We start from the raw sequence: 15,304 nt of genomic DNA, 5'->3' as shown, positions 1-15,304 counted from the left end.
ATAGATCGATACCAATACTGCATTGATGCCATTTAAAAAATATATAAATATATATATATAATATATTATTTTTTTATTTTTATACGTATATTTTTCAATATATATATATATATATATATATATATATATATATATATATAATATATTATTTTTTTATTTTTATATGTATTTTTTTCAATATATATATATATATATATATATATTTTTATTATATATATATATATATAAATTTATTCATTCGTTATTATTATTATTATCCTCACAAGGTTCGCAGGGGGTGCTGGAGTCTATCCCAGCCAACACATGCCAGGAGATCAAAGACAACCAATCATGGCTAGAGGGAATTTTAAGTGTTTATCCAGCTAGCTTAGCATGAATGTTTTTGGGATGTGGGAGGAGCACCCGGAGAAAACCCACGCAATCCCCGGGGAAAACTTGAAACTGGCGACCAACCTGGAATCGAACCCTCGACCCCAGACCTGTAAGGCCGACATGTTAACCAATAAGTGGTTTAGCTAATGCTAAGAAAATCACAATCAATAGAGCTCAATTTATCACATTGGATTATTTTTGTGATTAAATAATTATTTATTAGAACCAAATGGTGAATTAAATGTACTTAATTTAATTAAACAATAACTTAACTTCATTTAATTAAACAATAACTTAACTTCATTTAATTAAAAAATAACTTAACTTAATTTAATTAAACAATAACTTAACTTAATTTAATTAAACAATAACTTAACTTAATTAAACAATAACTTAACTTCATTTAATTAAAAAATAACTTAACTTCATTTAATTAAACAATAACTTAACTTAATTTAATTAAACAATAACTTAACTTAATTTAATTAAACAATAACTTAACTTAATTTAATTAAACAATAACTTAACTTAATTTAATTAAACAATAACTTAACTTAATTTAATTAAACAATAACTTAACTTAATTTAATTAAACAATAACTTACCTTAATTAAACAATACCTTAACTTAATTAAACTAATGTAAGAAGATAACACAAAAATGAACATGCTTCCACGAGATGGCAAAAAAATATAAATGTACTTAAATTATTATACTTAATTTAATTAAACAACTGTAAGCAGTTAACATGAAAAATTCCACACTCTTGCCCTAAAACTTGACATTTTGTAAATTTATTTGAAAACCAAGGTTACTGTTGCCATCACTTTGAATTCTGGAGACTGAAAATGATTTAAAAACAAAAACAAAAAAACAAGAGACATTTTACACTTTTCCAAATCGTGCAGCACGCTTCATTTTTTTGGCCTGCAAAAGAGGAAATAAATAAGTTAATATATTTACCGTATTTTCACGACTATAAGGCGCACTTAAAAGTCTTAAATTTCCTCCAAAATAGACAGGGCGCCTTATAATCCAGTGCGCCTTATATATGGACCAATACTAAAATTGTTATCACCATAAAATAAATCAGTGGATAGGGTACACATCCATTTTCCCCGTAGATAGACTACATATATATATATACATATATACACGTATACACGTATACACGTATACACGTATACACGTATACACGTATACACGTATACACGTATACACGTATACACGTATACACGTATACACGTATACACGTATACACGTATACACGTATACACGTATACACGTATACACGTATACACGTATACACGTATACACGTATACACGTATACACGTATACACGTATACACGTATACACGTATACACGTATACACGTATACACGTATACACGTATACATATATACACACATATATACACACATATATATATGTATATATATATATATATATATATATATATATATATATATATATATATATATATATATAATATATGGATGAATAATGACGACTTTGGTGAGATGCCCACCTGTTCAACACGAGTTATTATGCTATTGCTGTGTCACGAAAATACTAATACTTTAACCTCGGAGAAAATTAAAAAAACTTGTTTATTCATGTGGGAGTGAATGGAGTTGTCAGAAAGCTGATTTGTAATCTATTAATAAAGTTTGGCTGACTGTTTTGTTGACATTCTGTTTAGCGCAGCATCATCTAGTGCGGGGGTGTCAAACATACGGCCCGTGGCCCGGAACCGGCCCCCAAGGAGGTTCGATCAGGCCCGCAGGATAATTTGAAAGTGGAAAAAATGCATAAAAGACATGGAATTAATATTTTTAATTCGCTGCAATTCATGGATTATCCGCTAAGGGGCGCACTCTTTCCATCAGAGTAGAAGACAAGGCGCATCACTGAGACAGACACTTTCTTCATTACACATTTAAAATCACTCTCCTTAGTTTGTAAGGTCCACACAGGGATTACATTTAGATTTTATATGCGTATGTGTAAGTGGTTTAAAAATTCCTTTCTTTAAAAGTCTCATTTAATCTTAAAGTGCATTACTATATTTTTCAGTACCAATTAGTTTTGTGCCTTTGTACAATCAGTGGGATCAGTTGCAATGCATATTTGTCAATGATAAAAGTCAATTGCACATTTGTCTAAGGAAATATGAGGTGTTTCGTGAAATGTTTTGTAAAAGGATAGTTTATTAAATTTCAATATTTTCCTAATCTTCTTGTGCTTCTTTACACCAAAACAAAGGAAAGACATGATATTTTGGTTATTTATAGCAGAGCATGGTATAATTTTAATGGTCCGGCCCACTTGACATCTCCCTGGGCCGTATGTGGCCCACGATGCCAAATGAGTTTGACACCCCTGATCTAGTGGGTGCGCCTTTAAATGCAATGCGTCTTGTGTGTGTCAAATACAGAAATATCACTCGTTACTGACACTGCGCCTTTAATTGCGATGCGCCATGTAGTCGTGAAAATACGGTAAATTAATATTGCGGTTATTTGCCTATTGCGGCAAGTCTTCGAACCGATCAACCGTGATAAACGAGGCCCTAATTTAATCCCGTAAAATGACTCAAAGTGGTGCAATAATGTACCTCGCTGTCCGCCGAACCAGTCACCGTGCCGCCCGTCTGGATGCCGAATCTTTCCTTCCTCTTCATCAGCTTTTCGTCGGCTTCCATCTGGAAAACGGGGAAAAACAAGCGGCGTTTGAGGCCAATTTGTTGAATGCATACCACAACAAAAGCCGGGTACACTATCTTGTAACACTCACCGTGTTTTCTCGCATATTAGCCGCCTCCGCGTATAAGCTGCACGTTTAAAATGGCCTTAAAAATGGTTGAATTTGACAATTTCCCTCGTATAAGCCGCCCCCCGATTCCCACTTTTCACCTCCATATTCATAGTTATAATAGGGCAAGGGTGTCAAACTCGGGTTGGTTTGCGGGCCGCATTAACCTCAACTCGATTTCATGTGGGCCGGACCATTTTAGATATAATATTTTTTAAAATCGGAATAAAAGAACTGGTTTTAAAAACCCTAAATTTTCAGGTTTTTTCATAGATCTAGACCACGTGTCAAAGTGGCGGCCAGGGGGCCAAATCTGGCCCGCCGCATCATTTTGTGTGGCCCGGAAAAGTAAATGATTTCTGTTTTAGAATCAAATTAAAATGAAGAGTATATATGTATATTAAATGTCCTGATTTCCCCCTTTTAAATCAATCATTGTCATTTTTTTATCCATTTTTTCTGTGTTTTTAGCTCAAAAATCAATTTGTCAAATCTAAAAATATATAAAAAAGCTAAAATAAACATTGTTTTAGATCTATAAAAAACGGAATATTCAGGGCTTTTAATCCAGTTCTTTTAATCCGTTTATTTTAAAAAAATCTAAATATGATGTATATTAAATTTCCTGATTTTCCCTTGTTTTAAATCAATAATTATCATTTTTTAATCCATTTTTTCTGTGTTTTTATTTCAAAAATCATTTTGTAAAATCTAAAAATATATATAAAAAAAGCTAAAACATACATTGTTTTAGATCTATAAAAAAACGGAATATTCATTCATATGCATTATATGCGAGAAAATACGGTAATACCGCAGACCATAAAAAAAGTGCGACTTGTAGTCAGGAAAATCTGAAATAAGAAAATGGCGGTCACCTTTTGTGAAAGCGACGACACGTTCATGCCGAATCTCTCCGCCCGTTTCTTCAGCTGATCCGCGCTAACCTGCGCCACATGCGAACGTAGCGACGTTAGCATGGTGTAAAGAAGATCAGGCGGCGAGGATCGCGCTTACCGGAGCGTTGCCGGCCACGGCGGCGCCTGCGTGGGATAAGAAACGAGAAAATAAGATTACGTTCGACCATGCCGATAGCGGCGTTTCCACCAAACGGTTGCCAAACAAAAACACACCTGTGGCTGGACTGGAAACACCGAGAGGCAACCCGAACCTAAAAAATACAAACAAGCCAGAAAAATGTCCTGTTACTTTAAGACAAAAGGGAATTACAAAAAAAAAAAAAAAAACACAAACAAATTGGTTCCAATCCTCACAATGGTCGTACCTCTACTTACGAAATTAATTGGTTCCAAGACGTTTTTTCGTAACTTGAAAATTTCGTAAGTAGGTGTACTTTATATGTAAATTCTTACATTGGTTCCACGGTCCTCACACAACTACCAACTAAATCCTTTAAAATTGATCATTAAAAATTCTAATATAATAAAATAATATTTATCATAAAAACCAGAATACAGTCATACCTCTACTTAGGAAAATATTTGGTTCCAAGACTATTTTCGTAACTTGAAAATTTTGCAAGTAGAGGTGTACTTTATATGTAAATTCTCTCATTGGTTCCACGGTCCTCACATACCTACTAACTAAATCCTTAAAAATTCTAATATAATAAAATAATAATTCTATCATACAAACCAGAATACAGTCATACCTCTACTTAGGAAATTAATTGGTTCCAAGACTTTTTTGTAAGTAGAGGTGTACTTTATATGTAAATTCTCTCATTGGTTCCACGGTCCTCACATAACTAGCAACTAAATCATTTAAAATAGGTCATTAAAAATTCTAATATAATTAAATAATATTTATCATAAAAACCAGAATACAGTCATACTTCTACCTAGAAAATTAATTGGTTCCAAGACGTTTTTTCGTAACTTGAAATTTTTGTAAGTAGAGGTGTACTTTATATGTAAATTCTTTCATTGGTTCCACGGTCCTAGCACAACTACCAATTAAACCCTTTAAAATGGGTCAAAATGTCCCAATTTTGTATGAAAGATGTGAGCAAACACACAAAAATGAGAGAAAATTATAAGAAAATGAATTATTAATATCTTAACATAAATAAAGCCTATGAAAATATGACCTGTACTGCTGAAATATCCCCCTCTGCGACCGTTATAGATGTAATACCCGTGTTTGCCCGCCAGATGGCAACGAGAGCCCGTTCTACCAGGGCGAAAGCCGTCCACTTTGTAGTACATTTCAGACTTTTACGCGTGCCCTATGGGTGTGTGCGTGAAAATAAGTGCCACGTTGTATTTGTAGTTTTTAATCGCTTAATAAGGGGAATTCAAGATAAAATAACGTATAAGGAAATGCATTGACTTTTTGGGGGATTTCGTCACTTGGATCTTTTTCGTATCTCCAGTCACTCATTTGCATATTAAATATATTATTTGTACCCTGAAATTTTCGTACCTAGAGGCATTCGTAAGTAGAGGTATGACTGTACTTGTATAATGACAATAAAAGCATTCAAAACACTGTAGCTACCGCTAGCATGTGCTGCTAACCACTTTACTCCCTATTTTTTTTACCTCACTTCATTTTTATTGTATATACATCCTTTTTTATGACTACTTATTCACATGTGCACTTTAGGGCGAAGCTTTAAATCTCACAATATGAAAAATATTCAATATTAAACAAAGAAAATGGCGGCAATGAGGGAATAAACTCACCTGGCGGCGCGTTGGTTCTTCTTGTCTTCGGCCGACGCCGGCATGTTGAAACGTTCGGCGCGTTTCTGTAGTCGCTGCGTGGCACAGTGGATAGTTGTCGATAAATGCGCACTAAAAAAATGAATAAACCTGTATAAAAAAATGATGGAGTCCGCGTCGTACTTCGGTGGCCGTTGCTGGCGGGGAGATTTTGATCAGCTTCTTCTCGGGTGGCCTAAAAGGACGCACAAAAAAAATATTTTTTTTTTACCTAGGTCTACAATGTCTTCTGTGTCTGTCTTGCTACTGCAAACAAGGAAATTTCCCAAATACGGGATGAAATAAAGATCTAATCTAAAATTTTTTTTTTTTTTAAATGTTCCAAGATAAAGCTCCTCCCCCACGCCAAGATTTTCTACCCAAAAAATTCCAAGACATCAACAATGGCTGGCTCTAGAGGTGAATGTGTAGTTTCACTCAGAAAGAATGCATTTAGCCATTTAGTTCGTGCCTCAATAGCAATTAGCATACGTCAACTCTTGTCTCTGAGGCTCTTGGCCAATCATCTTAAAGCAGGGGTGTCGGACTCGGGTTGGTTCGCGGGCCGCTTTAACGTCAACTTGATTTCATGTGGGCCGGACCATTTTAGATATAATATTTAGATTTTTTTTAATAAATGGATTAAAAGCCCTGAATATTCATGTTTTATTGATCTAAAACAATGTTTATTTTAGATTTTTTTTAAATATATTTTTAGATTTTACAAAATAATTTTTGAACTAAAAATGCGCATTTCACGACAAGGAAAACCGTGTCCACGTACAGCTCGACGACAGGAGATTCCAACTCTTTGACGTCTTTGCCGTTGTCTACGACCTCGCCTTTGACAAACTCCTGCAACGCAAACGGAGAAGGTCGCGTCGACTTGGGCGGGAGGGCGGAGCGGCGCCGAGGGGCCACGTTACCACGGCGTCGTCAGCCAGAACGTCATCCACATCCACGTCATCCTCTGCGGAGAAGGAGATACAGTCATACCTCTACTTACAAATGCCTCTAGGTACGAACGTTTCAGGTTACAATTTTTTTTTATATGCAAATGAGGGACTCGAGATACGAAAAAGATCCAAGTTTCAAAATCCCCCAAAAAGTAAATGCATTATCCATTATCCTTATCCATTATTTTATTTTGAATTCCCCTTATTACGCGATTAAAAGCTACAAATGCAACGTGGCACATATTTTCACACACGGCACACGTAAAAGTCTAAAATGTACTACAAAGTAGACAGCTTTCGGCCCTGCTAGATTGGGCTCCTGCCGCCATCTGGTGGACAAACACGGATATTACATCTAAAACGGCCACAGAGGGAGATATTTATATATGCATATTTTAATTTTAAGAAATTAATAAATCATTTCCTTATCATTTTCTCTCATTTTTATGTGTTTCCTCGCATCTTTAACACAAAATTGGGACACTTTGACCCATTTTAAAGTTGATCGTTGTGTGAGGACCGTGGAACAAATTAGAGAATTTACATATAAAGTAAACCTTTACTTACAAAATTTTCAAGATACGAAAAAAATATAGAAACGAAGACACAGGGCACAAAATAAAAATTGAAAATGTACTACAAAGTGGATGGCTTTTGGCCCTGGTAGAACCAGCTCTTGTCGTCAGCTGGCGGCCATTCACGTGTATTATGTTTATCTATAACGGACGTGCAGGGCACATTTTCATTTGCTTTATTTATTTTAAGACATTAATAAATCATTTCCTTATCATTTTCTCTCTTTTGTGTGTTTCCTCACATTTTTCATATAAAATTGGGACACTTTGACCCATTTTAAAGGATTTAGTTGGTAGTTGTGTGAGGACCGTGGAAGGAATGAGAGAATTTACATATAAAGTACACTTCCACTTACCAAATTTTCAAGTTACGAAAAAAGTCTTGGAACCAATTAATTTCGGAAGTAGAGGTACGACTATATAAGGTCAAAGGTGACGTTTAGGGCGGATCTTACCGTGTTCGTCCAAGTAGGCCTGCAGACGCGCGATTAGATCGCCCTTGTTCCCTTTGGTCTCCAGTCCTCGGGCCTCGCACTCCTGCCTCAGTTCGGCCAGCTGAAATCCGACAGAGACGGACGGACGGTCGCAGAGTCAACGCAAGTGACAGACATCCGACAAACGATTTAGATTTTCACATTTTTTCTGAACTTAAAAAATAATAATAATAGCGGAAAATAGTGAAAAAAAGTTAAGACGCTAAAATCGAGGGATTACTGTAATTAAAAAAACGAATATTTAACTTTGTATCCCAAAATATTCTTTTACATTTATTTATTTAAATTTAAAAATATGCTTACTCTTTTCCCATTGTATTTTATCGGATAAAAAAAACAAAATATTTACAGTAATCCCTCGAATATTGTGGTTAATGCAGACAAGACATGGCTGCGATAATCGAAAAATCGCAAAGTTGGGTCAACCCTATAATAACTACCTTTTTTTCAATGCTGAGTGCTATTTTTTTATGAACTTTAATAGCTGAAAAAAATTGAATTTGCGAAAATCGAGGGAAGACTACAATTTTTCCTTTTAAGGGAAAAGACAATGACAAATATGTGGTATCAACTTCTTATTAAAAATAATAATAAAGAAAACCTTTTGCTATTAAGATGGTCAAAGGGAAAAATAAAAATTGTTAACATAATGCTATAAAACCCGAATTTCAACGTGGCCAACGGCAAAAATAAGTTCAGCAGTTCCTTACATAAATTTCAACATATCAAATTACGACCCATGCGGTATTGAATTTGTACTGTCTAAATGGCGAGCTCCATCTAGTGCTACACCCAAGAAGTGCAAGAAAACCTAGCTCTGTTAAGCTAGCCCGCGTACCGTGTGTCGGGGCACCCAGGTTTAAACCGACAAATGAAAAGTTGGCTAACTTTTCTATCTAAAAACACGTCACGGGACGCCAAAAATACGTTCCCCGCGACAACTACGACTCAAGCGGTATCTTAAAGTCCATTTTACAGGCGCATTAGCCGGTTCAGCATGGGCGCGGGGAGACGGGACAACCGTGAACGCAAGCTAGCCTACAGCTAACAGCTAGCATTAGCCGGTCGGCCGATTTCATTGTTTCGACCGCGTTTTACATTTCGCTCGTCTGCTATTGGACAAGGAAGCGAACTAATTTTCGAAAAGAGTTAAAACGTGATATGCGTAAGAGGTTAGAAGCACAATTTAAAGATTCGTTGGCGTTACAAACCTTGAGTTTGTGGAGCTCAATCACTTCAGCCATCTTTGTTGACCGACTGCTTCCTCCAATCCGACGCGCGCTTCTTCTTCGTCGGCGTTTTGTCGTGGCGCTCTGGGATATGTATTTGATTGTTGCCGCTTGGCACACTGCTTATTGGTGTAAGAGCTCCCCCAGTGGCGCGGGGTGTAGTTGCTTGATAGTCGTTTTTTTTTTCGCCGTAGTATTCTCGCTCTTTCAACTTGGAACATTTGGAAATGGCGTAAGAGTGCCCCTAGTTGCGTGGGGTGTAGTTGCTTGATAGTCTTTTTTTCGGCGTCCAATTTGAAAAATACATATAATATATTTTTTAATTACGTCCAAATGTTTGCGCTGGAGGCAAAAACGCCATTTTGTGCTCATTCAAGATTAAACATTTAATTTTCATCACGCATCTTTTAGCAAAACCGCATTTATTAATTATACAATTTCGGGAAATCAAGACATAAATCATTTATTTGCAAAAAAAAGTAAAGTTTAACGGATAAAACACTTCCATTTATTCCCAATGGGCACCTTTATTTCCAATAAAGGGAAGATGACCTTTTTATCCACAGGAAGTGACGTAATTAGCCTCCCACCTCTACAGGAAGTGATCCAAAAAATCCCTAAAATCAATGCAAAATAAGAGCTCCAAAAACCTGACTACCACAAAAAAATAAGTCCCCCAAACACACAAAACAGCCAAGAAATAAATGTCAAAAAATAAAAATTGCAACACACACCTACATAAAAATACACTAACCTTAAAAAAATGGAAAAGTACCAAAAGATCAAATGTGATTGGACGTCTATCGCCGTCAACGGCAGCCAATGACTTCAAAAGCATCAAATTCCAAAAAATAAATTAGTGACACTTGATCCCACTTACAAACTCTTTAATTTTGAAGAGTAACAAAATGTAACACACAACTTCTTAAAATAGACAATCACAAACTGAATTTTTTTATGAAAGAAACGGCAGTTTTTTTCATCAAAACATCGACCCCACCATTGATTTTTTTTTTCTTATCACAAGCAACCAGCATGAGAAAAGTGTCCAAGCGCTAAAAACCACTTGGCGCTCATAAATAAACTTGCGTGGTCATCAAGGGTTTCCGACAGGCGGACGTGGCGGCGTGTGCTTGCTTGCTTGGACAATTCCAGGTGTATCTCAATTCCCTCCTCGTGTCGCTTCGGGAAAAAAATAAAAAATATGAAATTGAGGAAAGACTTTAAGAAATTAAGTTGCAAGGTACACACCATAGCAGTGACAATGAAATAAATTGAAAGAAAAAATATTAAAAATAAAATATAAAAAATATACAAAAAAATAAATAAATACAAAAATAAAAAATAGATTTGAATCAAAAATATAAAATAGATTTAAATCAAAAATATACTAAAATGAAAAAAAATATACAAAAATAAAAAATAGATTTAAATAAAAAATATACTAAAATAAAAAATAGATTTAAATAAAAAATATACTAAAATAAAAAATAGATTTAAATAAAATATATACTAAAATAAAAAATAGATTTAAATAAAAAAAATGAAATTATAACTAAATAAAAACAAAAAAATACCGTATTTTCTCGCGTATTTGTCGCCCAAAAATTGAGGGCACGGCTTATACGCGAACAAATTAGACTTGACATGCACGAAACTGGAAGGTGACAAAGGCCAAACGCCATTACAGTAATCCCTCGAATATCACGGTTAATGTAGAGCAAACATGGTCTAAATAAAAAATAAATATAAAAATAGAAAATAAATAAAAAAATTGAAAAAATAAATAAATAGCTTGCTAGGGTCACCCCTATAACTTTTTTTTTGTGCCGAGTCCCGGGGAGTGGCTTCCGCTTACGAGTTCTGGTGTGGATTCTCACGTTTATATGAACTTAAAAAAAAAATCATAACAGCGGGGATTTTTTTTTTTAAATCACTAAGTAGTGATTTTGCGATATGTGAAGAAGCGATAATCAAGGGATTACTGTACGCAAGACAATTCTGCCAATATGGTCATTTACGGTCATCAGATAAAAGACTAAAAATTTATTTTGACGGCCATGAATGAAATTACACTGTATCCTGCATAAAATGTAAAAAAAAAAACTCACTTGTGCCTGCCATTGCTCGCTCAGGGCGCCGCCATCTTACCTAGGGGTGACAAACCAGACCACTAGGGACACACTTCCTGGTTGTACTGCTCACATGACTTCCTTTTTTAATTTGTCTATGTGCAAGCAACACTTTTTGGATTCATACAGTATCTCAGATATATGATTTTTCTTAAGATTTTTCCTTCAAAGTAACACTCCCTATTAAAACTATGAATATGGAGGTGAAAATTGCGAACCAGGGGGCGGCTTATACGCGAGAAATTGTCAAATTCAACCATTTTACGGCAATTTTAAGGGTGCGGTTTATACAAATACGGTAAATATAGCGCGTCAGCAAGCAATGTACCCAGACAGTCAAGTGAGATACAGCGACATCTACAGAATCTTGAATTTAGTGCACCGACTGATTGGTCTAAACGCGAGAATTTTGACGATGTAAAGGTCGAGCGTGCTCACTCACCCCCGGCGAGCTGAGCGGAACGGCGCGCCACGTGGACGGGACGCCTCAGGCCTCCAGACCAAGCAACTCCACGTCGAAGGTGAGCGTGGCGTTGGGGGGGATGATTCCCGGGTGACCCTTGCTGCCGTACGCGAAGTCCGGCGAGCAGATCAGCTTGGCCCGCTGACCCACGCTCATCTGCGGGGGGCGCCGAAGGGGTGACGAGGCAAGTCGGGAGAAAAAGAAAGAAAACAAAGGAAAAAAAAAATTTTTTTTTTTTAAAGGTCGGCCATTTTGTTGACTGTTAACGTGCATGCATAGCAATAAAGTTCAGACATAAAAAAGAAAACATCTATATTAGAGCCAATTTAATTTTTATTGTATTTATCTTTTTAAAAGTGTATTTATTTATAGAAGCACTTTATGGTGAACCTCATTGTATTTATAAAGTACATATAAATAACGTATAATGACAATAAACGTCTTCAGTTCAATTTAGGTTTACAGCGTTAGCATTGAGGCTAATGGAGAATGTCAAAGACTTTCTCTATTAGCTTCAATGCTAACGCTGTATGTTGTATAGTTGTCAATGTATAGTTTTACTAACTACTTTAGCGTGCTGTGGACCAATAGTTGACTTCACCAAAACGTAATCTTCACGTTTAAAAAGTGATATTTCTAACATGAAAAGTTTTTTCAGCATTTACAAACGATTTGACAAATCATCGTCAAAAAAAAATAGAAAAATACAAGTTCACTTGACCTAGCGAGAACACTTCCGGTGAACATTTCAAAATAATAGCGCACCATGTTCGAGAAGCTAATGCGGATATCTCACATACTTTAAAGTTGATACTAATGATGATGATTATGAAACATAGTTGGACAAAAAATTGAATAATTTGCTTTCAAATCAGCTAATATTTACACTTTGACGGCATTCATTTTAGACATGCTAGATGGGCTATAATTGGACAAAAATGACGTTATCTCACCTATTTGATATTCTATAATAAGCTTTCAAATGACAGTTATTCTTAAAATATATTACGTTCAATACGGTTTGTTTTATTATTATTTTTATTTTTTTAAACAAAGATTATTGCAAGGGTCTTTATCAATATATAGCCACTACATTGACTTTTTTAATAATAACATCGCATGTCGGCCACAATTATGTTTTCAAATGACACTTTTTTAAAAAATATATCATTACTCTCAATATACAATTTGTTTTTTAAACGAAAACTATTACATTTGATAGGGTATTTATTAGAATATATTGTCACTACATTGGCTCTTTTTTACAAAACAATGATATCCCATATCGGTAATAATTGGCCACCTAAAATTTGTTTGGATGAACACCCGAATTCCACCATAGCTCCTCACCTGTGCCACACCTTCTTCCCAGCCCCGAATGACCTCCTGGTGTCCAATCTTGAACTTGAACGGCTTTCCTCGTCCCCTCGAGGAGTCAAACACTTTGCCGTTCGACAGCGTTCCTGAACACATGGCGGCCATTTTGTTTTGTGTATTTCCAGAATCAAAATCAATAGAGCACTTTTTTTTAAAAATCTTGCAGACTAAATTTGACCCAATTCAAGGGTAGACGGCCAATAATGGCCATTGAACGGGGGTGCCCAACTGCAACGTTCATGATAGCAAGGCCGCGCTAGCCAGACCGCGCTAGCCAGATCACGCTAACCTGTCAGACTGCTATATTTTTGTCCAAAAATTTAACTTACTAGCATTGAAATGGCACTAAAAATAAGCATGTGAATTGGACGTCTATGGTTGTCAATGGCAGGCGAATAGTTCATTTTGCGTGCATTTTAGAGTACTTACAAGTCACTTCCTTCAAGATTTGGATCCTTTCCAATTGATTGTTACAGGGAATTTCCAGGCTACTTCCTGTTCTCAGCTCTGCTGATTTTGGGGCATTTCCAGATGGTGTTGGGATATTTTCATGTTTATTACTTTTTTAAATTTAATTTATTACTATGTAGAATTTATACATTTTTGTTATAACTCAGTTTTCTTAATTTTCATGTTTTATGACTAGCTAAATAAATATGTTCATTTCATTTAAAATATTGTTATACTTCTACGCTAATTTTTGTTGACAAACATGCCTTTTGGACGTTTGATAATGACTAAACATACAACGTAAATACGATCGTATGAGAACTACATTACCCATGATGCCTCGCGCACCCAAACTGCAACGATTCCACCCCAATGTGCCGACTTCTATTTCCGTGGTTATAGTACGAAAATAAACGTAGAGTTGCAAAAGGTTTAAACAACTAATATTTGAGTCTGTGTGTGTCCTGTTTGCTGTCATTTATTAAAATAATAATAAAAAAATGTGAATTTGACGCTATAACTTAGCTAGAAACCGTCATGCTACGATTAGCCGACCAGCCAAAGTTAGCCGACTAGCATGAAGCATGTCACTAACCCGCCCGTCGTCCACCCAAACCCGACAATTCGAACGTATTTACGGCTATAAACAGTTAAATAAATTAGTCCGCCGCTCGAACCGGAGCTCGCGACACCACGGAAACCCCAAAACCACTTCGTACTCCCCCGCCGAAAGAACGCGAGGAACCCCCCCACCCAACTTCGTGAAACTACGCAACCGCGACAGCAAAGCTCGGAATGACGGGAAATTTTCCAAACAAAGATGGCTAAACGAGAAAGTTTCAGGCCTTTTAAGCCCCCTACTCACCGACGTAGTGCACCACGACACGCTGTCCCTTCTTGGGAAACGTCTGTCCTGCAAAAAGGGGTGAAAGACGGGAAAACGTCGTTGGACCGAGACCCGGAGAAAACAGCGGGTGAACGAAGCGAAACGCGGCCGAGTGCCACCCACCGTCGCCGGCCTGGATGGTTTCGATTTGTACCCCCATGTCCGCAAGTCTTGAGCCGTTCGGGTCGACCACCGGTGCGAGCAGGGAAGCGGAAGCGGGGGGAGGCACGCCGGACTCGGTCTCGGGTACAGCGGAATATGGACTCTTATATTCTTGTCTTTGACTACCGGAAAACATCAACTATCCGGTCGTAACGGCATTACGATTTGGCTGCATTCAACTAATGAATGCGAAAATATTTTTGGGAAATATAAAGTTGTATATTTTCATTAATATTAAATCAAATTATTTTATCGCATTGATTTTTTGGGGGATTATTTTTAATTTTTTTTGTGAATGACTGAAAAACAGCGACGCCCACATTTCACCCAGAGGCGGACCTAGGTAATATTGCGGCATGGGCGGACAACCCAATCGCCCCCCCTACATACGGACCACCCCAACAAATAACCATAAGAATATATTCTATTATTCATGTTACTTATATTTAGACGTTTGTTTTTATTTGCTTTTATTTAGTGACCACAATAATTGTTGTCTTATTTTGAAAGTCTGATTATGTTGCTATGGTGTTTTATTGGCCAATAAACATCTGTCAAAGGAACTGGAGTCTTTTATGCAATCAGTGGGCCAAGTTTTAATTCTTATTTTTAATTAATTATCCATTCAATTTTTCGGGTACTCCGGTTTCCACCCACATTCCAAAAAC

At 36.3% G+C, this 15,304-nt stretch overlaps 2 protein-coding genes across 2 annotated transcripts; both read right to left on the bottom strand.

The window, feature by feature from the left end:
• Window positions 1-1,138: 1,138 nt before the first annotated feature.
• Window positions 1,139-9,318, bottom strand: sarnp (SAP domain containing ribonucleoprotein). The gene is made up of 11 exons (XM_077592063.1): window positions 9,149-9,318; window positions 7,899-7,998; window positions 6,839-6,882; window positions 6,697-6,767; window positions 6,057-6,108; window positions 5,895-5,968; window positions 4,320-4,357; window positions 4,204-4,229; window positions 4,065-4,133; window positions 2,990-3,076; window positions 1,139-1,299 (listed from the first exon to the last, which is right to left on the bottom strand). The coding sequence occupies exons 1-11, from the start codon at window positions 9,179-9,181 to the stop codon at window positions 1,258-1,260; spliced, it is 636 nt and encodes a 211-aa protein (XP_077448189.1). The 5' UTR covers window positions 9,182-9,318; the 3' UTR covers window positions 1,139-1,257.
• Window positions 9,319-10,036: 718 nt separating this feature from the next.
• LOC144086264 (peptidyl-prolyl cis-trans isomerase FKBP1A-like) lies at window positions 10,037-14,866 on the bottom strand. The gene is made up of 5 exons (XM_077616146.1): window positions 14,598-14,866; window positions 14,454-14,501; window positions 13,112-13,224; window positions 11,741-11,917; window positions 10,037-10,348 (listed from the first exon to the last, which is right to left on the bottom strand). Exons 1-4 carry the CDS (start codon window positions 14,770-14,772, stop codon window positions 11,786-11,788), a joined length of 468 nt encoding a protein of 155 aa, XP_077472272.1. The 5' UTR covers window positions 14,773-14,866; the 3' UTR covers window positions 10,037-10,348; window positions 11,741-11,785.
• Between the last annotated feature and the right edge of the window lie 438 nt (window positions 14,867-15,304).

The sequence above is a fragment of the Stigmatopora argus genome, chromosome 1, assembly GCF_051989625.1.
Source record: "Stigmatopora argus isolate UIUO_Sarg chromosome 1, RoL_Sarg_1.0, whole genome shotgun sequence".
In the NCBI taxonomy this organism is placed as follows: Eukaryota; Metazoa; Chordata; class Actinopteri; order Syngnathiformes; family Syngnathidae; genus Stigmatopora; species Stigmatopora argus.
The sequence above is the reverse complement of the archived record's forward strand: the minus strand, read 5'-3'. Positions and strand labels throughout refer to the sequence as shown.